Genomic DNA, 23,931 nt, shown 5'->3' on the forward strand with positions numbered 1-23,931 from the left:
CCTCGGCCCACACTCCCGTGTCGTCCAGCGGTCCCCTCAGGGGGCCTTCCTGATGCCCCTTATCCTGCTGTTTCCTCTCACACCATTACTCAACATGAAACGACGCATTGTGTCTGTGTCCTGTGGCAGCCACACAAATGACCGCAAACTGGGCGGCTGAAAACAGTAGGAATTTCTACCCTCTCGGTTCCCAGGTGTGGGCAGGGCAGCGCTCTCCCCGAAGACTCGGGGGGAGGGTCTTCCCCGGGTCACCCGCCTCCCCGTGTTCCCAGCAACCCTGTCTTGTACACACACCAGGCCACGGCCTGCTTCCATGCCACGTGGCCTGTGCGTGTGTGTGTGTCTGCGTCCAAATCCCCCTCTTCTCACAGGGACACTGGTCATTGGGTCGGGGCCCACTCTACTCTAGTGAGACCCCATCGTAACTGGGTTACATCTGCAAAAGACCTAACCCTCAAATAAGTTCACAGTCACAGGTACTGGGGACGAGGATGTAGACACACCATTTGGGGGGGGGACATTATTCAACCCATAACGTTCGTTTTCATCTGTGTTCATGCGACAAGGACCACATCTTGTTCGCCTAGTGCAGGGGACATGACACTTGCTAGGCGCTTGGTAACGATGGGTGGCTGGGTGGGCGGATGGACGGGTGGATAAGTGAAGTGGATGGACGGGCGGATGGATGGGTGGATAAGTGGACGGAAGGGTGGTTAGCAGATGGTCGGGTGGATAAGTGGATGGATGGGTGGATAGTGGATGGATGGATGGGTGGGTGGTCGGATGCTGTTGGTAAATGCTAGTACACAGATTTCTGGGCAGTTTGATGGATGGATAGTGTGAGTAAAGCCACATTTGCCGTAGGTTAAGTAATAAACTTTGGAGAAGAACCTAACTACATGACATTCATTTATACCCACCTGTGGTAACTGAGAGCAAGATGGAGGTACTGTCATTCTCGAGAGAAATACTGTGTATTTTTGTAAAAAGCTAAGGGAGGATGGTGTGCCACATGAACTACCCCGTTTCCACTTAAACTTTCTGATTGCTGCTGCTTACAGAGGAGAAGCCAAACCAAAATGTCCTGAACAAGCAGCTCTCTCTCATGCAAGAGGCCTCTTGTGGACTCGGGGTACTAAAGAGTTCTAAATGCCCCATTTCTTTAAGGCATGAATTGCCAAAGGTGTGGGCAGTTCCACTTCTAGCAAGAATGCTAAAAATACCTTTTGTCAAATAAGTGCTCCCAACACGCTTTGCTTAGGCACCAGTAGCCTTTTAGATGATAAACGTGCCATCAAGGCACCTGCAACCCTGGAGCCCCCCCAGGGCAGGCGTGGCAGCACCTAGGGGAGATTGTGTGCCTGGCCCTGTTTGCTCGGGAAGGCCCAGTGCCGGATCTGGAGCACCTGAGACAATTCCCAGGGCCTCTGAGACACAGAGCCGCCACCAGGATGCTCGGGCCGGATGGGCTCTGCCCAAGGCAGTCCGGGGCCGCGTGGAGCTCCTGGCGCCTGCGCACCCTGTGGATTTGATAGGAGACGGCCGGTTCCCCAGCCCGGGAAGAAAGCAGCATTGTCCGTGCCCCGCTTTGCACAGCCGTATTCATATCTCACTGTTGTTTGCAGATGTGGACCAGAACAATGGGACCCCCTTGCAGGACACAGCGGTGACAGACTCCAAGCGCACAGCGGGCCCAAAGAATGCCTGGCCGGGTGCCAACCCAGCTGACCCCGGGGGCCGCCCCCATTTGATCCGCCTCTTTTCCCGAGATGCCCCAGGGAGGGAGGACAACACCTTCAAAGACCGGCCCTCAGAGTCAGACGAGCTCCAGACCATCCAAGAAGACAGCGCAGCTGCTCCCGAGGGCCTGGATGTGATGGCGGCTCAGAAGAGACCCTCCCAGAGATCGAAGTACCTGGCCTCGGCAAGCACCATGGACCACGCCAGGCACGGCTTCCTCCCCAGACACAGGGACACGGGCATCCTCGACTCCCTCGGCCGCTTCTTTGGCGCGGACAGGGGTGCACCCAAGCGGGGCTCAGGCAAGGTGAGCTCTGAGGAGTAGAGGCGCATGCAGGTCGTGCCTCCCAGGCGGTGTAAGCGGAAAAGGAAGGGAATCTGCAGGTGAACTCAGCCGTTAGAGGGAGTACAGCCTCCGTGCTGTCTGGGGAAACGTGTTGTCCTTGCTGGAGGTGCTTACGGGTTCCTGGGAGGGGCCTGGGTCACGGCTTTCGATTTTTCCACCCTCTCTCCCCTGCTCACCAGGGATGCGGTCAGAATGTGGTCCGGGAAAGGAGAACGTTCTGAATTCACATCTCCAGGGTGGTGTGGACGTGGGCACTGTGGTCTTTTGTGTCTTATGCTTGGGGGCTTTAGGGCTGACGTGGCTTCTGCTGCCCCCGCTTCGGGGCTCCACATTGGGCTATTGCCAACGTTTTCCTGGACTCAGTGCCGCTAGCTTCGTGTTGCTTTGCGACAATGATGTGATTGAGGGCTTTGGAACAAACTCGAAATTTAAATTCGCCTTGAGCAGACGTTCTCTTTTGTCTGAGTTGTTTAGGGAAATAAATGAGTGTGAGGGATTAAATGAGTGCGTCTATGAATCAAAACTGTATTAGTTTGTTATTCCATTCATTTGAATGTAGAATTTGTGAAGTTTCATTATTTAAATGTTCTGTAGATAAAAATGTGTCACAGGAGAAAATCGCTCCTATTGTGGTCCGGTTTGTGAAAGTGGCTTCTGGACTAGATTGTGAATAGATCATCTGTGGCTGATGCTTCATTGAAAAGCTAATCCCCAAGTGGCATTCCGATAGCAAACACATCGCATGCGCGGCACCTGAATTTTAGAGTGTTGGATGGCTGGGTGATTTTGGCAGGAGTGAGGTTTTTCAAAAAAGCCCCTGGTTTACTGGGTGTGCTCACAAAACACCTAAGATGCAGCTTTGCTTCTGGCTGTGCCCTGTGCTCATTCTGAAAGGCCTTTGGGAAGTTGTAAGGGGCTTTGAGTCGAGTGTGGAGCAGAGGCCCTTTCATCGTGGTCCTATAACATCATCAACACTGGGGCACTGGGAGTTCAGGAGTTTCTCGAATTTGCTTTAGTCTCTAACTACAGTTCTTAAAATTAGTGACGATCCTGAAATGGTTGGAGATAAACACAGATGTCAGCTGCGCCTTTTGTGTGGTGTTAAAGGAGCGTTGAGCTTTCGGGGACCTGCTGGGAGCTGAGATCTGTCACGTGACACTTGGCAGGACTTCCTGTGAATAACTCCATGTACCTTTTGTGCTTATAGAATTCACTTTCTGATTGGTTTCTTCAGTGTCCTGTACTTGGGGGCAGTCTTCCCTCACCCTGAAATGTGGGTCCTCTGACCTATTTCTAATGCCGATTTCCATCCGAGATGCTTTATCAAGCACGGCTGTCAAACCACACCAGACCCTGACTGCCTAATCAAGTCTTGCTATTATGCAAAGCACCCCATATGCATGCAGCGTCGACAGTCTTGAAACCTTAAACTATTCTGCTTAACCCAAAGAACAGGAAAAATAGATTTAAACTGTACAGAAGAGATGAAGCAGCTGGATATAGCATATATTGCAAAACAAGCTTCATTTCGGTGGTAATGGGTTAAGTTAAAATAAAATCGTGAAAGCGTTTATGTCGACTGTTGTGACCTCATCTCAAAATGAATATATATTAGACATACCTGTTTTTCTTCCTTTATGTAAAAGTACAACCTTGATTGCATCAAGTCTGATATTCTTCAACATTTTCAAAGAAAAGATTCCAGCCTCAGAAGTAGGCATCCACTTCACAAACTAGTCTTGCTAGGTTATCAAGGATTCAGAGAAATCAAAACATTTTCACAGGATTTTTAAACATAAAAACAATGTTTAAATAATGGATTTAGAACTTTTGAAGTATCAATTCTGTTCACTACTGGATGTTGCGTAAAGAAGATTTTTGAATGAGCAGCCTTGCCCTTTGATGCCAAAGAAATCCATTAGAGTTCGAATGCAAAATCATATCCGTAGTTGCTTATTGCAAACCCAGGCTAGGGATACATTCCTGTCGAGTATCTTTGCTGAAAATACGCAGTGGGCCTTACTGGCAGCCTTACTCAGCTCACCTGTCTTACTGTGGATTCTGTGTTCACTTTTACACACTGGAGGTGTAAGCCTCACACACTCTGCACCCAGTGTCACACCCGCAATGGCCTGCGGTATTTATTGGTGTGGGCTTACTTTTTGGTTTTGATCTTATTTTTGCTTTGCTCTGTTTATAAATCAGGAGAGCCCTCCTTGTATTAGGTGCTAGAAAGGTCCTTTGGATTGAAGCGTGTGAAACTGATGGGAGCCCTTGGCTCCCGGAACAGGGGCTGTTTGTCGCCTGCCCCCCTCCTCCAAGGGCACGTGGGGTGGCCCCTGGGTGAGCAGCGGCAGCGCCCCCTGCCCTGGGACTGCACCAGCACACCCACCCTCTGTGCGGCCGGGAGTTGACATTCGAGCAAAGCGCTCACAAATTCCTTGAGGCGGCATATACTTTCGAGAGAGCCGTACATGAAAAGTGCATTCACGAGACCACGCGCCTTTGTGGCAGGAAGAAAGAAAGGCGGAGTTGTTGCCTTTAAGAACCAGGTTTCCAAGTCCCTGGAACCTGGGGCCCTGTGAGGAATGGGCGGGTGGTCAGGACGGAGATGCCACTGCATTTGGTCAGTCTTAGCGGGTGGAGGGGGTCCCCTCAGCTGCCCCACCTACCCACCCGTCAGACCCGCCACTCCGGGGCCAGCGCTGCACCCTCGGGCTTAACAGCAACATCGTGACCTGTTAGCTTGGGCAATAGCCAGGGTGGCCGCAGTGATGTGACACCCGGACCCCCCCCAGTAGGGGTGCAAGGGGACAGGCCTGTCTCGCCGTCCTCCGCATCAGTCTACTTTCCTACAGGTGTTTTACAGCAGGTTTCTGTACTGGTGGTTATACCTGTTTTCCTCTGTTGACTACAGTCAGAGCTGCATTTACAACTTGCTGCTCTCAGCACCCGTCTGTCCTCAGCATGCCACATGACCTCCCTGCCTCTAACCTTGATTGTGTGGGATAAGAACGCTTGCTGTCACTCAGTGCCCTGGGGTCTAAGCAGTCTTGCAAGTTAATCACAACGTTCTGTTTCCTGCCTTTTTTTCCACCGCATTTCAATTTCATTGAACACGTTTTAGTTCTACGGTAACTTAACTCCTCACCGTTAACATGGCACCCTAATGTTAGAGATGTCTTCTGTAATCCCCCGGGGAGGGTGACAGGTGGAGGTGACAGGAAGGACACGGCAGGCAGGCAGTGTCTGAGCAGGCTGCCCCACCCCGTGTGAGTCTAGCCCTGAAGTCGGGGGCCGGCGGAGCTGCGCTCGCTCATTTCAGCCGAGGGTGTGCCCGCTCACGATGCAGCGATGCACGAAACATGGATCTCAGCTAACGTGCGTCTACGTGGCCACGACCCAGCCACTCAGTACATCAGTTTGCCAAGAGTCTTTCTTTGTAGAGAAAGATCCCTGTATGCTGGGTATATGTGTTTCTGCGCCCAAACACTTGTTGAGAGTTCCTACAGGAATTCCTTCTGACGTATCATCCCCTGATCAATTACGGATCCATTACTGATCGGCTCCCAGCGCTTTGCCGTGTCCTCCTGTGGCCTCACCCCTCCGCTGTCTTTAACCAGGCGAACGAGAACTCGGAATGGGGCGCCCCTGTGTTGGCAGCCATTTGGCTGCGTCCTCTGAGTGAAACGTTTGTAGATTGTGTTGATGTATTTAATGCCGATTGCCTTCTGTGATTGTATTCCGATTTGACTTTGTGATGACCTTTTGCTTTTTATATATTTCTTCCTTTTTATGCATTTATTAAACGTTTTAACAGACTAATTGCATGTGATTTTTTTAAGTTGTCTTTTTTGGTGACCCTCCCTTTACTAAGCACATGGTGTAACTGGTATTTTCGTGACCCTCCCTTTACTAAGCACATGGTGTAACTGGTATTTTCATGACCTTCTGACACAGCAGGTGTCAACCAACAGGTGAGCCTGGGGGCCCGAGCACACCCTTCTGCACACAGTTTTCACGCCTCTGCTTTACACACAGACGTTCTGTTCTTTTCTCTCCACTGGCAGTTCAGTATCCTGGTCTTTCTGTTAGGACTGTTCTCGTTCTGCCTGAGGTTTACTGTTTCTCTCAAAGCACCGTCCTGTACATGTTGGGGGAAATGACTGTATTCTCCCCTGTGCCTGGGACACGGGACCCTCAGTAGCATTTACTGAGTGACTGAGCACAGGAAAGACGGCCCCCGCCTGGGCTCCCTGGGAGGGTACATACCAGGGGGTAGAAGAAACAGCGGAGAATCTGAACGTAGAGGCAGGCTGGTTCTTTTAAGGATGACAGGTAGTTTGTGAAATTGAGGGTAAGTTCGGGGTTGCTGGTGAACTAGAAATAAGTGCAAAGACATGGGATTAATTTCAATCTGTCTCCCATTCGTCTGTGCCCGTATCCTGCCACCAGACCCTGTCCTAACTCATGTCCTGTTAAACTCACTTCCATGTTATGGTGTTGCTTTCCATCATCGCTGATGTTCCTTTTGGTAGAAGGAACAGGCAATTCCTACCGGTTGGTGGAGAGCTTAGCTTGACATCTGAGGGAATATCTCATCATTAGGGGAAGAAAACACTCCCTCGATCTCTCGTGGAAATCACTAAGTGTGGATTTAGCATCCCAGAATTGGAGAAATCTCTTCCCACACTCTGGTTTGATAGGTCATCGCGGAGTTTCCCCATTACGGACAGCACCGCGCTCTTAAGCCCTCGGGAAGTGTGCTGCTCCACGAGAGACAGCAGAAGGCGGACAGGGTGACACGCGACTTCCGGAAGAGGCCTTCCTGCCTTTTCTCCTCCTGCCCTGCGGGTGCCCCACGCCTTCTGCTGGAGATGCTCTCCCTTTGATCCTGAGCACGTCTGGACGCGAGGTGGAGAACCTTCCTCTGCTCTCACACAGACAGACAGAGCTGTCTTCCGTCCTCCTGCCGCCGCAGGAGAGGCAAGCCGTCAGGGAGGCATCCGTGGGCCAGTCTGTCGCCCAGGGGGCCACCCCATCTCAGAGCCGTGGGCCATCCCTGCCCTAGGCTGCGTGGCCAGCGCCCAGGAAGCCGGGGTGGCAGTAGAGGGGCCTTAACACCAGCCCCCAGAGCTGCCTGAAAATGTCGCAGAGAGATTGACCTCTTCGTTAAGAAGGGATGTGGTCTTAAATAGAGGACTAGAAAATTCTTTGCCTTTGGACCAAGTGTAGGCATGGACCACAGGCCGTTTTTGAGGGTTTTCACCCTCAGTGGGGACAGCCTGGCCTCATCAAGGCAGAGAATCCACAGGCTTATCCACTGAGGTGTGCTTCTAAACAAGTACTCAGTGGTCTTATTTAAGTACCCAATACCATGCATCAAAGTCGCCAGTACTTCTTGCTAGTATTGAAATAGCCTCTCCCATGCGGAGACAACTGATTGTGAGGTGCACAGCTAAGTACACGCTCACCACGGATTTGCCTCTGGAAACCCTAGTGTGTTCACTTCACAGTAATATTTCTAGAATGCATATTTTCCTGTGTTATAACTACTGCTTATTTCCATGCATAACCAACTATTAACCTGGTTTTTAAAACTCCATTTCATCTGTAGCCAATATAAGACATCCCTTGAAACCTATTACACTGATTTTACCTCTTGACCCCTATGAGGCTCTCTGTCTCTGTCTCTGTCTCTGTCTCTCTCTCTCTCTTGCCATTTTGCTATGGCAGGTCAAAAGAGAGGAACTTCTTGCAGGCCCCTTACGTTGGTCCTGTAATAATATTCTCTCCACCACATCCCTCAACGTTGGTTGATTCGGCAGAAACTGTCTCGTAGCCGATAGAACAGGGAAAGCGCGCTCAGTTAGGAGCAAATACTATTCAGGAAGATTTATAACACTAGAGTTCAGGCTCGTTCACAGCTCATGAAGCAACTTCAGGTCCCTATTAATATTACTATTAAGCTCCTAAATGCCACCGACAGCAAAGAAGAACGGCCGTGAGAAAGCCTAACTCCAAGTGGTCGGCTAGGATGCCTTCTGAGCGCTCTGTTGCTCTTGAAGTGGTTCCCTTCTACTGTGGAACAGACTGAGGGGACCCAACTGAGAGCCACAGGTAACCGCACAGAGCAGGAAGGACTTCTACTTGTAAATCCAGAGCAGAAGCTAACACACTTGCTCTAAAAGAAAAATAAAATAAAACCCCCCAGAGTGTAAAAGCTATTCCATTACAGACTCGGAAAAGCCCTTTCAGCTCTTCACGTGAAGCTGCCTTGGAAATCTTACATGTCTGGTGCCGGCAACATTTTTAAGGAAATTTGGTCACTTAATGAGCTATAGGCCCCCAGAATAGACTACGGGAAATAACTGTTCCCTAAACCTTTCCCCTTCCTCCTTTCTCTCTGTCGTCCCTCCTCCTGCCCCCGAGCCCTCAGGGGCTGTCCCCTGATATCTGCCCTCCCCGTGTCCCCTGAGCCCTGGCCACTGGCTGGTCCATCCTCCATCACCGTCACGTGCCTCATCCTCTAATCTTCACCCTCCGCTCGCCCGCCCTCCTCCCTGCCGCCAGGAGCTCACCCGCTGGAGGACGTGGACTCAGTGGCCGCTCTGTCCCTCTGGCAGGTCCCGTGGCTCAAGCAGAGCGGGAACCCTCTACCCCCTCATGCCCGCAGCCCGCCCGGGCTGTGCAACGTGCACCAGGTAAGACGGCTCCGCCCGGCGGCCGCGGCCATACCGCGGGGACGGCGCAGGCGCTGCCAGGGCCTCGCTCCCCCCCCACGGGAGCCTTGGAAAGTCGCGTTTGTCAGACCGAGCAGGGCAGCTGCTGAGGGGAAGCGAGCAAAGGAAAATGTGCAAAGACGGAAGGGGGGGTCCTCGCGAGGTTTGCGCGGCCTCGACTGGGGGTCCCGCCCAGACGGAGGTGGGACCAGGGTGAGGACAAGCTGCTGGAGCGAGCCTGGCCCCCGAGGTGGCTGGCAGCCATGGCCTTGACCCGCCTGTGGTCCCGTCTCCTCCGAAAACCGGCGCCTAGCGGACACGGAGCGCCCGCCGAGTACGAGGTGAGTGAGCTCTTCCAGGCGCCAGCCCAGCTGGGCTTCCCCGGGGGAGGACCTCCTTCCCGGCTGCCCCTCGGAGCTCGTAGGGACCGTAGGGACAGCCACGTGGACGGCGGGCTGGGGCGACCCCAGGGGGAGGCGCGCGATCAGCCCGGGTCAGACTCAGCTCGCGGGGGGCACAGCCCCGCCCGGACCTCTGTTCTGGGGCCCCAGCAGGCACTGTGCCCGGGCATCAACCGGCCTTACCAACCTCGGGAAAGCGCAGGAGGTTGAAACCACGTGGCACGCGACAGGAAAGCTAGTTCTGACTGAGCCCCGAGGGTGAGGATGGGGCCCCAGGAGTCCCGCTTGTGGATCTTCCTCTTCAAACGAAGCAGAGGGGGCCAGGGGAGCGGGACCCAGGCAGCCGGGAGCTGTGCCCGCAGCTGAGACCCACCGCGGAGCCCTCTGCCCCGCACCGGACAGTGTGACCACAGGGGCCTGCGGGACCAGCTGGTCACAGGGGAGGAGGGGATCCATACGACGTAAAGGGTCGCTCCTGGACGTCGGTCCGGGGGAGGCTGGCAGAGCGGCCGCAGAGCCAAGGGCCCGAGCCCGTTGTAGGACCCAGCCACGGGAGCGGTGCTGGGGCCACTGGCTGCCAGGAGGGACTTGCCGTCAAGCCCCCTCGGGTGGGCAGGGGCGCATCTCCAGGTGACAGCTGCAGTGGGGCTAGAGGGGTGCTGCCGCCGAGCCCGGGTTTCACGGGAATCGCGTTTCAGTTGTGACCATCGTGCTCACCGGTGCAGAGGGCCCCTCGGTGGCTCCTCAAAGCAAACAGCCCCATCCCCGGGGAAGTCGAGAGGGCCCTGTCCCACTGGAGGCACATAACCTCTGGGGCCCTCGGGCCTTGGCCTGGTCCACACTCAGCCTCGAGGAAGCCAGGGCTGGGCCCCAGAGGCCTTCTGGGGGGCCCTGGGCTCCCAGGCCGAGTGCAGAGAGCTGGAGCGGACGCTCCCTGTTTTCTGGCAGCGGGGATGCGGGCACGCAGGCGGGGACCCACGTGCTCCTTGTGCCCGAAGCCACCGGGACCCCCGTCCTCTCCTCCATGGGACACGTCGCCGTCAGAAAGCAGGCCTGCTCCACCAAGAGGCAGAGACATTGCCAGAAACCCCAGATGCAGTGCAGGGCGGGGAGGGCCAGAGGCCAGGTCTTTGGCATTTGGGGATGTTAGGAAACTTACAGCAGAACGATTCTTCTCTGTTGGTGGAAAAAGGGCCGCAGCCCCGCCCTCCACAGCTTCATCCCAGACAGACCTCTGTGCCCGCACGTACACAACTGGCCAGAAATGCACGAGGTCCACACAGCAGCCCCAGGGACACAGCATGGGGGCCGGGCGTCCGCGGCCTTTGCCTTTGCTGTCTGTTCACTGTGTCTTCCTCCGGCACGCTGCATTCTTCAGTATTTCAAGAAAGAGCTTATGTTTCTCGGAGCGTTAACGGCCCCGGACACAGGACAGCACTGAAGGGCCAGGTGGCACGAAGTGGTTTGAAAATACGACAAAGGGCACGTGGAGTGGGCTTGCGGAGGGGACAGGAGCCATGGGGTGAGGCCACGGTCGGAGGGCTGACGCAGGGGCTGGGGATGGCGGTGCAGGACCACTGGCCGGCTCAGGACCGAAAGCTTCCTCCTTCTTCCCCTGCGGTTCGGAAACTTAAAGTCGGTGAGCGATGTCAGGCTGGCATCCTGCACCCGGACCTCCTTCTCTCTGTCTGTCTGTCTCTCCAAACAAACACACCAGGAAGGGTGGGAGAGCCCCACCTACTACACGTCAAGGAACAAGTGGGCTCAGCACTGTGGCTGCGCTTCCAGGACTGGGTCCCCTGCGAGGAATCCCTTGATTCCAGGAGCCTGAACACTTCTCTTGATTCTGACACAGAGCTGACCTTGAGGGCTGGAAGAGGACCATGGAAGACGGGAAGCCCGAGGCCACGCATGAAATAATATTTGATACCCAAAAGCAAGCTGGGAAAGCACGAATTCCAAGGCAGAATCAAGGAGCAAATATACAACAGGGAAGACAGCTCCGTGGGGAGATAGGCAGAGCCTTTCCTCTGGTTTCTCCATCATGTCACCCTGGCTCCGCATGGCTGGGCCTCTGGAAACTGCATGGCCCAGAGCGCCTGGCGCCTGCGGATGGAAGGAGCTGGAAAGGTGCCCAGGGCGGGGAGCGCGGAGCAAGTGCCTCGCCCGAGTAAACCCCGTCCCACCCACACCTGCACATCTGGGCCCTGGAGATGCAGGAAGAACAGAGGGGAAAGCCCCTGTTCCCACGCCCGTCAGCTGCTCTCACTGGCTTCCTTAAGCCCCTCTGCCTGCATCCCACAAACCCCGGGAACCGGTCCTCGTGGCCTGGAGAGGACACTGCCTGGACGCCCGGCCCGGGAGGTGCCCAGAGGTTCGTCCAGAGCCGCCCTGCACGCTGTGACCCCGCAACCAACCGTCCCCAGGATGCTCGGGGGGTAGGAGTCGGGCTCTCAGCACCTGGACAAGCACAGGGTAAAGATGGAAACACGCGTGGGAGGTCCGAGTCCACTGCCCAGCCTCCGTGTGTCTGCTTTGAGCCTCCTTTCCTGGCCTGAAAAGCACACCAACGTCAGAAATAACCGTCTGTCCTGCCGACGCCCCGGGCCCCCGTGCTGATGGAGAGAAACATCCGGAAGCTGCCGGCGCATCGAGGGCGCGTCAGGCCTGCTTCCCGCAGGGACCCTGCGAGGCCGCCCCAGCTCTGGCCATCAGCTCCTGGGTTCCTGCTCTCAGGCCTCAGCTTCCTCACCCAGAAAGCAAAGGGGTCAGAGTTGGCGACTGCAAACATCTCTCTGAAGACTGAGACTCCATGGGTATTTCCTCAAGTCTCCAGGGACCTGTCGTAAGCCCAGCCCCGCCAACCCCGAGGTGCTTGGGGTGACTCCGTGCCTTAGGCTTGTGGGCTCTTGTTCTGCTCCCGGGAAGCACAGCCCCCAGACCCCAGGCATCACTCACATGGAAGGCCTTCCAGAGGCTTCCCTCGTATTTAGTCGTCAGGTTTTCTCAATAGATTTCTTCATGATGCCCAAGCAAATGGCTCTGACCAGAGCTGGGTGGTTTTGATGGGTCCTGGAGGTCTGGCCATGGGGACCCAGAGCAGAGCGAGTGGGACCCTGCCCACCTGGGCGGAGGCCGACTGGCGGTCGTGGGGCCGGGCCCCTCCTGGGGAACTATGGTCTACTCCCCCCACTCCCGACGGGCTGCCCCCCAGTGCAGCTGCGCCCGGGCCCGCAGCCTTCACTTGCAGGAAAGACTGTTGCAACTTGGCTTTTCTTCCAAAATAATCTTCCGGACTCCGCATCCCTTAAAGCACTTGCTGTCGCTCTGCGCGAGGAGACTCCTGAATTCTAAGCCAAGCCAAGGCATCCGGGCTTACGCCTCTGCTGAGCTGTTTGATGTTTACGCTGAGAAGTCTTCTGCGTACTTCAGACACATTGAGGCCTTTAAAAATGGGTGCCTGGGAGCAAGGAAAACAGTCGGAGCGGTTAAGGCCGACATCTAACCTGTCCTCCCGCCGTTTTGGAAGGAGACATGGGAGGCCTCCAAACCCACGTTCAAGAGCGTCGCTCTCGGCACCAGCCCAGGCGCCCTGAGTTCGGGAAATAGCGGTGAGCCTTCCCTGCAGGGACGACGAACCCAGGCCTCCGGCTGTGAGCTCTCCAGGGCTGCCCGAGACGAGGAGGGAGGAGCTGCCTTATGGGACGAGGGAGGGTGGCCTGGGCACTGCAGAGGGAGCCTCACGTCCCTGGAGGGACGGCCCAGGGGCAGCCGCGCATCCTGTCTGGACGAGAAGACGGAGCTGTGGGTGGAGAACACGACGGTCTGCGGCGTCCTCACCGACGTGGCCGCAGCTCCCAGCTCTGGCCGGGCCCTTGTCCACTGCACTGCCTCCTGTTCCACCATCCTGGCCCGCTCACCGGGGTGACAGTGGAGGCCAGGCCTCGGAGCCCCGCCCGAGTTTAACCCCCCTCGGGGGCCACGCAGCCACCACACGCTCACTGAAGGAGTGGACGCGCCAGCTGTGACATGTGATACCGACTTCCTGTGTGTCAGTGTCCAGGGTGACCTCATGACCACATCCCAGGTTTCGTTCTGTCCTTGCCAGGAGGCCTCTGACCCCGATCTTCGGACGGCCGTCCCGTGGAGGCAAAGCCATCGGTGCAGAGGAGGCCGGGGGCTTCGGTTTCCTCATTTCCGGTGAAACATCACAGAGGAAACCAGAAGCCGCAGTGCTTCCCGCAGCCCGCTGCCTTCGGCTTCACAGGCTGCTAAGAGGGTCAACTCTCCAGCTTGGAAACCGGCCCCTCTAACCACGGGCCAGGCAACAGCCCCAGCTGAGTGGAGGACCAGGGACGACCCACACCTCCGCACAGACCGCGCCCTGCCAGCCTTCTCACATGCCAGTATCTGAGAAGAAACGTGTCATCAGAACAGGCAGCAGGTCACCGAAAATCTCCACCTCAACGAAGGTCTGCCTGTGAATCTCTCCCGTAACTGAGAAAAGCCCGCTGCTGATACTGCATGGCTTTCTCTAAAAAAGAAAAAGCCCATGGCTTTAATTAAACTCCTTCGAGTCAATGATTCAGGAACAAACATATTCTTAACCTTGCCAAGGGCAAAAACGTAGGGCAAAACTGCGTAGGTCATTCAGACAGAAAAGAATTCTCTCCAGATTGCAAAATCTAAATGCCTTGACCTTGCCAGAAAATATCTAATGCTCTCTCTTGAGGCGTATTAGAAGCTGCTTGACCAGAAATGGAGCAATTGCTTCCTCTGAAAAACATATATACACGAAACTAGGAGCGTGCCCAGAAGGCCCAAGATAACCTCGTGATCCAGTGATTTCTGGGAATGGCCAGAGAGCACCGTGCGGTCAGGGTGTGGGGATTAAAACATGCCGTGTTCATCAAGACCAGCTCTGAAAGGGGGAGACTCATAGCTCAAAGAGTTTCCAGCCAGATGTGTCATGTCTTCCACAGGCCTGTGACCTTTGGGTCACATGCTCTAGTCCAGAGTACTTACTTTACTGGCAACTAGCTCAGCACCTGGGCCAGTCGCCACAGGGGCATAAAGCTACCACAACCCGTCCTTCCAAAGGGCTAGAAGGGCAGCCAGACAGGGCAGCCGCGGATAAGAGTCATTCAGCACAAGATATGCTGCTGCCTCTTTCAGTAAGTCCTTAAGGAGGACAAATCACCGAAACAAGATTTCTGAGGGCGGTGAAGGATTTTTATAAACCATCGAAAGAAGTGTGAAGCAAGAGGAAAAGGGCAGAAAAAGTATATCCGTTTCACAGTGAACTACGTGTCGTGGTTCTTAAATATAAAGAAAACAATATGCAAGAAGCATATTTGGTTTCCTTACCACTTTCACAAGGAAAAAAAGCATTTTATTGATCCCAAGTCTTACTCTGCTGTTCTCCCTTATTGTCGGCAGTTCAGAAAAACAGCGACACCGTTATGGTCTGTGGTTCCAAACAGGTTAAAGAGATGAACCGCTTAGCTGCCTGGATCTGGGTTTCTTGAGGGTGCCACAAAATCAAAGATTTCTCTGGCGGAAAAAAGGAGAATGCAAGTTTCTCTGCTCCCCGCGTCTCTGGACCACTGGTGAAACCATCTACTAAAGGCGTGTATCCTTAATGCCACTTGGCGGATATGTGCACGATTCTGTCGTGTTCAACATGTAAATTGAAGGATTAAGTATCAAAGATGTTTGCTCGTTGGATGGCTGGTTAGTTGGATGCTTTTAACCACATGAACAAAATAGAACGTTGCAGACAGTACAGTCCGCTTGGATTGAGGCATAACTTTTCCATTGAAAGTGGGAGCTGATCGAGCCCATTTTAATTACGTAGAACTGCATCCTTCCAAATAACAATGAACCTGAAAAATCTCATCTCTCTCACTAGACGTGCCGCGCATTTGTCGTATCCAGCTACCAGTATTTACCAAGATAAGTAGGAACTCGTTTTCTAGTAGAGCAGTGATTACAGCTTTCCCAGTTCTCTAGATATTAACCGACATCTCTGATTGATGCCACCGAGAGACACTAATTTGTTTTTCTTATATCTGAGCACATTTTTGTTTCTAGCACACCACGCCTTCACAGCTTAAGAGGAGGTAAGTCTGCAAACTTGGAAAAAGTTCTTCTCCCTTCTCTTTGGTCACGTGGCTGGCCCGTGATTTCTCCACCTGCTGCTAGGGTTCGGTTTGGGACATTCCTTCTCGTGCACATGGAATCCACAGAAATCTCCGATGACGCAGCAGATTAAAACATGGAGCTGGGGCTGAAAGGAGACCACAGGCTCTTCACTTAACCCCTCTGAGTATCCACTTCCACATCTGCAAAAAGAGGTGGCCACACAGAGCGACATTTCTGGTCTGTGGCCAGCTGGGGTGAAAATAATCATGTGTCCACCCCGTGTTTTCAAAGCAAGTAGAGCCACTTTCTTTGCTCCTTTTTTTATATTGGATCCTTCTAGGGACACAGGGAGAAACGTGCGTTCCTGGAACTTGTATGATTGACTTGACTAAGAAAGTGCCAGTAAGAAAATGGTCACTGCTTTTAGCCACTGGATATGACCATCCGGACATATCTGAGACAGATCCACAGAGAGGCCACTCCGGCTGTGTCATTCTGACACGGCACCAGGACCTCTCACTGAGGCGGGCTGCACAGGGCAGACCCCGACGGATGTGGGCTGAGGTGCCCTGGCATGAGGGCACTGCGTCAGTCACCTCCGTGAAAATGCTCGATTTCCAGTTTAAAAAGGGCAGCAGTTCCAAATAGCAGCTCCCACAGAGCTCATGTCTGTTCACATCACATAGAAAAGACGGAGCGGGTATTACCAACACTAGTTATCAGACACACATGGTCTTTGAAGGACCAGTTTCTCCCAGACTAGCACACAGTAAGACAGAGTAACAGCGCAAGAAGAGAACATGCTTCCTGTTAATGCCTGTGATCTGAGGGAAGCCAGAACACAGTTAGGATATTTAAAAGATGTTCTCATCTTGTAACGAACCTCAAATCGTCACACCGGGTTTTAAAGTACCAGGGAAAGAGCTGGTCCTATAACAGGCTCGTAGTCTCCTGTGTAGCTACTATAAGCCATGCGTCTACACCTGGGCGGTCCTCAGATGTTTTTCCTTACGCTTGTGTATCTAATGATGTTATTCTCCCGGTCCCTCCTTTGCACTCATCCAATGTCATTCATCTGGAGGAGAGAGGCAAGCAAACTAAAGCCTGGGCAGAGAGAGGGGAGACCGCCTGGGCTCATAGGGTCCAACAAGGAGCACACAGGTGCCTCTCAGGTGCAGAGCCCGGGAGGGGTGGACGCAGAGGGGGGAAACGTCCCAGAGCCATGGATCCACTCTGATTTCCATCATTGGAATTCTGATGGTGGATTCAGGAAAGAGTTTAAATTCCTCTCACAGACAAGAAATAAAGCAAACGCTAGAACTCTTTCTTTTCCCCCCTAAGTACAAAACCCCAGGCACAGTGAATGCTAATTTTTTCAAGAGGCGGCGTCTTCTTCTGAGAGGGACTGACTCTATCCGTTTGTTTCTAATCAAATGCAAATGCAAACGATGACGCTGGCAAATACCTCATCCCCGTTTTCGTAAGACAGCCGCTAGTCAAGGGAATGAATCTTTACCCAATCTGATGACCACTGATCCTCAGATGTGTCAGGCAAAAACGAATCCCCCGTTATTACTTGCAAGTTTAAGGACTCACAGCTCTCCAGCAAGTTGGAAAAAGTTATGAAATCCTTCCCGTTATCTGGAGACGGGACGGGAAAGCAGCCAGGAAGCCAAGTGCACGAGCCCCCCCCCCTGCTGGTGAAGGACATTATCACAAGTGGAGGGAAAATGAATCACAGTTTTTCAAAACCAGTACAATGAAACAGGCTAATGGAAAAAGCAGTTTATGTTAAAAATCCATGAAATGGTTGTCCTTTATCCCATGGCTTTCCTCCAGTCGTGTTTAAATTTTTTAGCATAATGTTATTTTATTTGCCACCAAGAAGTTCATTGTTGTTTTGTTAATCACGATGCCAAAAAAGAGTAACACATCAGTGCCACCGTAACCCTGCGCATGCTGTGATCACGTGCCGAGGCCCCTACACGACTCACGTGTTCACGTGTGCAGACAGCCAGGTCTCCATGTGGTTCATCAGAGTGTGAACCAAGTCACCCCTAACAGGTAGGATTTCTTCTACAAACTTCTTGTTATTTGAAAGCCCTATGTAATAAGCACTATTTTTCTAAACAACTTGAGTTTTCATTTTTAAAAAACTGGACTAATTTTCCAATTTCACTTGTCCCAAATATTCAGCTCCACGTATTTTGGAGATAGCGTGTTAACGTCCTAACCTCAGATTTAGACCGGCACGTGGGGCGGGGGCCCTGTCTCCGGCCCCGTTTCCTTTTCTGATTGTTCGCACTGAGAGGGGCGACCGCTACCCGCCCCGCCCCGGCTTCGGGGTGTCCGGTTCTGATTTTCCGGTAGGACTGACCTTCGAATTCCTCCTTTGCCTTTTAATCACTTACAAACAGATGAGCTACTTGGATCAGGATAGACATGGACAAAGAAACACCATTCCTGGCAAATAACTGTAAAATGTGAACAATTCTGGTTCTTCTATCCTTTCTGCACACAGATACAAAGGGCTGCATTGGAGAATCACGAACCCTTCCTGAGTTAGGGAGCTGAGTCCAGGGGGCTCCTTAAAGGGAAACTTGTGTGTCCCAGGCTCTGGGGGCAGAGGCTGGGGACACAGGGGTGGAGGGAGGAGGACCCGCGCCCCGTCCTCCCCCCACTGGGGTCACCTTCGCACCCAGACGGCCCCGCCATCATCCCTCTTCCCCTGCGGCCTGTTCCCTCCCCAGACTGTTTCCTCCAGGACAGATACGGACCCCCTTGTTTACAGTGAGGCATGGAAATAAATACCCACTCCCTATAAATTGTGAAATATAACAAATAAGCCAAAACCCACTGTTTTTAAGTACCCTGCCACTCCTGCCAGGGGCTCCCACCGCTGCCCGGGAGACAAAGGCTGGCCCTGCTCTGACTGTGAACTGAGCATTGACAGCAGAGATGTCCTGCACGGCCGAAGCCTCCCCGCCCGGCGCCCCTCAAGTTGGGTGTGGACCCCTTTCCTCAGCGCAGGCTGGCCTTCGATATGGCCTCAGAGTCACAACCCGCCCCGCCCCCACCCCATGTTCCTTCAAAGAATAAAGGATGCTCTTCAGACTGTGGGGAAGGAAGCTGGGAGCCTGCATCCCCTCAGCCACCTGTCGGAGGCTGGACCACATCAGCATCACAGGGTCCGAGTCAGAGCAGGTGACTCAGCACAAGAGCCAAAGGGTGGAAACAACCCAAGTGTCCATCAGTGGATGAAAGGGTGAACAAAATGTGGCTTACACAGGCGACGGGATATGGCCCGGCCTTAACAGGAAGGAAATTCTGGCCCAAGCTACAGCACGGCTGAGCCCTGAGGACATTACACCAGTGAAAGAAGCCAGATGCCACCGGACACTGTGTGATTCCACTTGTACGGGGTCCCCTGAGCCGTCCGATTCAAAGAGAGAGTAGGATGGGGCTTTCCAGGGGCCGCAGCAGCGGATGGGGAGTTTGTGTCTCCTGGGTACAGTCTCAGTTTGGGAAGATGGGAAAGTTCTGGAGGTGGATGGTGTTATGGACACACAGCATTGTGAATACACGTACGGCCACTGAACTGCGCACTTAACGACGGCAAAATGGTAGATTTCACGTTACGTATGTTTTACCACAATAAAAAAAAATTAAGGGTGACAGATACAGCACTCCCCTCCCCTGCCACTGTGTAAAGGTGTCATCACCATGGCAACAGAGGCGCGTTTCTTAGCTCCTCTTCCTGTGCTCACCACAGAACTCTTTAGTGATACATAAATAAACAGATTAAGCGGCAGCCCTAGAGTCTTAGGAAAACGCCCTAATACATAAACCAGCTGCAGAATTACCTTTCTTTCCTTGCCTGCTACTCAGAGGTGGCCCCTTAGTAAAAGTTGAGAGCTAAAAACTCTCTCAGCGAGTCTCGGTTTCAACCCTGTGCTTTCACATGTGGGGAAACAGAAGCCCCAGCGCTTGGCGTGCTCGGTTCGCAGGGGTTTTTGTGTCAGGACCAGAGCCCTCCAGCCCCCAGAGGCTTGCTCTTTCCAGGAGGCCCCAGTAGAAAGAGGGTTTCTTTGTTCCTTTGTCCACTTCTGTTTGCTGAACCAAACTGCCAGAAGCTTTGGGGGATCAAGTAGAAGTTTTTCTTTTTTCCTCCAAAAACTTAAAATCTAGCTGGAGACCTGGAGACATAAGATGGATGTAGGGAGAAGGCCAGACTCACCTATGCGGAGATCTCCAACCAGGAAATTCACGGAACGACGTAATGTTGCCATCACCAACCTTGGGACAAATAATGATAGATCGTGTTAAATGGACTTATTTTATAAATTAATATACAGTAAAATTGGGTTGTTTCTGGTGTACACATCTGTGAATTTTAACACACATGTAGTTTCACGTGGCTGCCACCACAATAAGGGTACATCACCCCAAAACCTCCCTCCCACTTCATACCACACCCTTCCCTCCCCCATTCCTGACCCCTGACAACCACTGCTCTGGTCACCCTCCCTGTAGTGTACTCTTTTGAAGAAAGTCACATGTATGAGATCATACTGTATGAAATCTTTTTGGAATGGCTTCTTTCACTCAGTACAATGCCTTGGAGATGCCTCTGAGTTGTTGCTCCTTTTTACTACTGCATAGTACTCTGTTGTACGGACATACCACAGTCTGTTTATCCCTTTACTCAGTGACGAACATTTGGGTTGTTTGCAGAGTTGGTGATTACGAATTGAGCTGCTATAAACATTCATGTAGAGGTTTTTGTGTGATCATAAGTTTTCATTCAAGATTCAAATTATTTCCATCAAAAGACTGGAGACCAATATATTCATTACAAAAATCTCATCCAAAAATCTGTAGTTTTTCTTTTATCATTCAAAGCAGGATGTGGGATTGCTCGGCCATATAATAAGTATTGATACATGGTTAGCTTTATAATAACTGTCAAATTGTTTTCCAGAGTGAGGGTACCATTTTGCATTCCCACCAGCAAAGCATGAGAGTTCCAGTTGCACTGCATCCTAGTCAGCACTTAGTATTGTCAGCATCCTTTATTTTAGCCATTCTAATAGGGGTGTAGTGGTGTCTCCTGATGATTTTGATTTGCATCTTACTAACAGCTAATGATGCTGGGCATCTTTTCATGTGCTTATTTGCGTTCTGCTCATCCTCTGCAGTCAAGTGTTTAGTCAAGTGTTTTGTCCAATTTTTTAACCTGGTGGTTTGTTTTTTTACCATTGATTTTTGAGAGTTCTTTACAAGAAGGACTTGTGGTTTCAAGTCTTTTGTCATATGTATGATTGGAAATATTTTCTCCATCTGTAGTTTGTCTTTTCATTCTCTTAAAGTATCTTTTGCAAAACAAAGGTTTTAAATATTGATCAGGTTCAGTTTATCAATTTTGTTTCTTTTATGGATCATGGTTTTGGTGTCAGGTCTATAAATTTATTGGCTACCCTCACGTCATGAAGGTTTTCTTCTATTTTCTCCTGTTTTCTTCTAAAACTCTGTACTTTTACAGTGTAGATAGAGATCCATGATCCATTTGGGGTTAATTTTTGTATAGGGTGTGACTTTGGATTGAGGTTCATGTTTTTGGATATTGGATGTCCAGTGGTTCCAATACCATATGTTGAAAAGACTATGCTTTCTCCATTGAGTTGTCTTTGCACCTTTGTCAAAAATCACCTGGTCCTATTTGTGTGGGTCTACTTTTGGACTCTACTGTGTTCCACTGAACTATGTATCTACACCTTCTCCAGTACGACACTGCCTATAGCTACATAGGAAATCTTTAAATCAAGTGATGCGGTTCCTCTGATTTTATTCTTCTTTTTCACAGTTGTTTGGCTATTTTGGTTACATATAGTTTCAAGGTTAGTTTTGCTATATCTAAACAAAATCCTGCTAGGATTCTGAGTGGCGGAGCATTACATCTGTAGATCAGTTTGGGAAGAATTGCCATCTGTACTATTCATGGTCTTCTGACACATGAAGATAGTATGTCTCGCCACTTAAGTCTTCTTTGATTTTCTTCCACCAGCATTTTCTAGTTTTTAGCATAAAGATCCTATACACGCTTTGCTAAGTTTATAATTAATATTTTGTTTCTCTGATGCTATTCTATATGGTGGTGCTTTTAAATTTGGGGGTTTTTAACTGTTCATTGCTAATATATAGAAATATGATTGACTAAACGTTCTTTCAGCAACAGACCATTACAACTACAACAATATAGCTATAACTCTACATTAAATTATCTGTGACAACTTATAGCCAAAATTCCAAGTCAGGGTCCTAGTTCAGTCACTCTTCAATGCGTATGTTACAAAAGGATTCCATGATGATTGTTCTGTTTACTTAAGATCTACTGCATGTGTTGGGCTCTGTATTAAAAGTGATCTAAACTGTCGATGCGTTAATTCAACAGTTAATGCTCATTGCATGCTTAGTTCTGTGCCGAGGGCCATAAATACACTAATTGACGTTTTCATGAACAGTTCTGACCCCAGATTCTGAGAGGTAGAACACAACTTACCAACCTCATGTGTTCCTTAAAAGATTTAAATTACTTTTCCCTCAAAAGATTGGCGACCAATGTATTCATTATAAAAACCACCAAAATATATGCTCTTTCTTTTAGCGTTCAAAGCTGGTACGCATGATAAACATGTGAAATACTTCATTAACTATGTCAGAGCATAAATAAGTTTTAATAATATCAGACCTGCATATAGGACCGAACGTTCATTTATTTAAAAACCTTTTTGTAAAGTTTAAGAAACTTTTCTAGTTTAATCACAGAATGGGTGAATCAAAGTGCACGATGTTTCTGTGACTCAAAATCCAACACAGCCTGCAGAAAAATGGTATGTAAAAACAAAAGTAAAGGGACTTCTCCAGTGGTTAAGACTCTGCACTTCCACTGCAGGGGGCGTGGGTTCGATCCCTGGTCAGAGAACTAAGATCCCACACACCGTGCAGTGCGGCCAAAAAAAAAAAAAACACAAAAAACCCCAAAGTCAGGGCAAATTGTATTAAGTTCTGAGCTGCTTTAATTATTTTTGGCCATTAGGGTGGTATCTAATAAATAACTTCACTTGGCAGATACATTAGACACAAAGAAATTTTTTCTTAAAATAAGTAATTTAAACAGTTTCCTAGCTCATCTGTTTTCTTTTTTCATTCTTAATTTTATACTCTCTTTTATTGGAGAAGCATGTGTAAGGTGGGCCAGCGGTGAGCGAATCTGATTGGTCTGTGAGCTCAGAAAGGCGCTGGCTGAGAGACAACACAGCACAAGGAGAACCAGATTATTTATGTTCTGGCAACCCCAGCAGAGAGAATAAGAGTAAGGACGGGGGAGGGAGGGTCATCAGTTCCTGAAACGCTCCAGCGCTTCCCCTTGAGGTTGACGTCTTCAAGTTCAAATGCGCATGGCGTCCGCTTCTGCCCACGCCATCGTACCCACATCATAACTCAATCCCCCGGGTTTCCTCTGTGGGGAACCAGAATCCTGTGAGGTCCCCAGCCCGGTGGAGGAGAGGGAGACTCAGCCCGTGGCCACCAGGCCTCTGCTGCACCCTCCGCCTTTCTGGGAGGCTGTGAATGTGCCACACGGAAAGCAGATCACGTGCTGAGTCGCCCCAGGTGAGCTGAGAAAGCTGTGCCCAGCAGAGGCCGCAGGAAGGGCACTGCAGACAGCAGAACGCGCGGCCGGGACGTCGGGAGGGTGGGTGTCGGGCAGCGGGGGGAGCCTGGGAGAGGCAGAGAGCCACAGGGAAGTGGGAGGGGGCCTTGACTCCAGTCAGGACCCGCAGAAGGATGGACTTTGAGCTCGAAGGCTGAGCAGGGCACGAAAAGTCACAGGGAAGCAGGAGGCGTGGAGGGCACGTGGACACCTCGTTCAAAGGACATCGAGGTGGCTGGTCTACTCAGAGCCAAGACGAGGTCTCGGCAAGTGGACAAACCCAGGCCATGCCATGTGGTGCCAGGTCTCGGGGGCCGACTGGCTGGAGAAAAGATGTTCAGTTTGTGAAACAGGCGCAGGGAACGGTTGTGGGGAAGGACAGGAGGAGAGCATCCTTTGCAAACCCGTCTTGGCTGGAAAGGGAGGGGCCCGAACAGGGCTACCCCAGCCTTGGCCTTAACGTCAATGTGGGGAGAGGACAAATGTAAGGAATATTTTAAAGAAAAACCTACAAGGTTTGTGAACTGAGTCAGTGGGGGAAATAGAGCAGAGAAGGAGGCCAGCGTGACCGCAGGGCTTCAGCCTTGGTGGATGGGGGTAGGAGGATTGCCAGCTGGAGACAGGCATAGACAATAACAGTAACTAGTACCGGGGACAATGCACCTGTAACTAGTACCAGAGACAATGCACCTGTAACTAGTACCAGAGACAATGCATCTATAACTAGTACTGGGGACAATGCCCCTGTAACTAGTACCAGAGATAATGCACCTGTAACTAGTACCAGAGACAATGCACCTATAACTAGTACTGGGGACACTGCACCTGTAACTAGTACCAGAGATAATGCACCTGTAACTAGTACCA

At 51.5% G+C, this 23,931-nt stretch overlaps 1 protein-coding gene and 1 long non-coding RNA gene across 2 annotated transcripts in view; one reads left to right on the forward strand and one right to left on the reverse strand.

Moving 5' to 3' along the window:
* The window catches only part of MBP (myelin basic protein), a 108,554-nt gene that overhangs the window by 71,456 nt on the left and 13,167 nt on the right, over window positions 1-23,931 (forward strand). Inside the window, exons 4-5 of the mRNA XM_029221878.1 lie at window positions 1,626-2,047; window positions 8,713-8,790. Coding sequence (XP_029077711.1) covers window positions 1,626-2,047; window positions 8,713-8,790 — 500 coding nt within the window. The remainder of the gene's footprint in view (window positions 1-1,625; window positions 2,048-8,712; window positions 8,791-23,931) is intronic.
* The window catches only part of LOC114894829, a 45,756-nt gene that overhangs the window by 13,955 nt on the left and 7,870 nt on the right, over window positions 1-23,931 (reverse strand). Inside the window, exon 2 of the long non-coding RNA XR_003793329.1 lies at window positions 19,591-19,649. This is a non-coding gene — a long non-coding RNA (uncharacterized LOC114894829). The remainder of the gene's footprint in view (window positions 1-19,590; window positions 19,650-23,931) is intronic.

The sequence above is a fragment of the Monodon monoceros genome, unplaced genomic scaffold (assembly GCF_005190385.1).
Source record: "Monodon monoceros isolate NGI ecotype Baffin Bay Population unplaced genomic scaffold, NGI_Narwhal_1 Super_Scaffold_1, whole genome shotgun sequence".
Lineage (NCBI taxonomy): Eukaryota > Metazoa > Chordata > Mammalia > Artiodactyla > Monodontidae > Monodon > Monodon monoceros.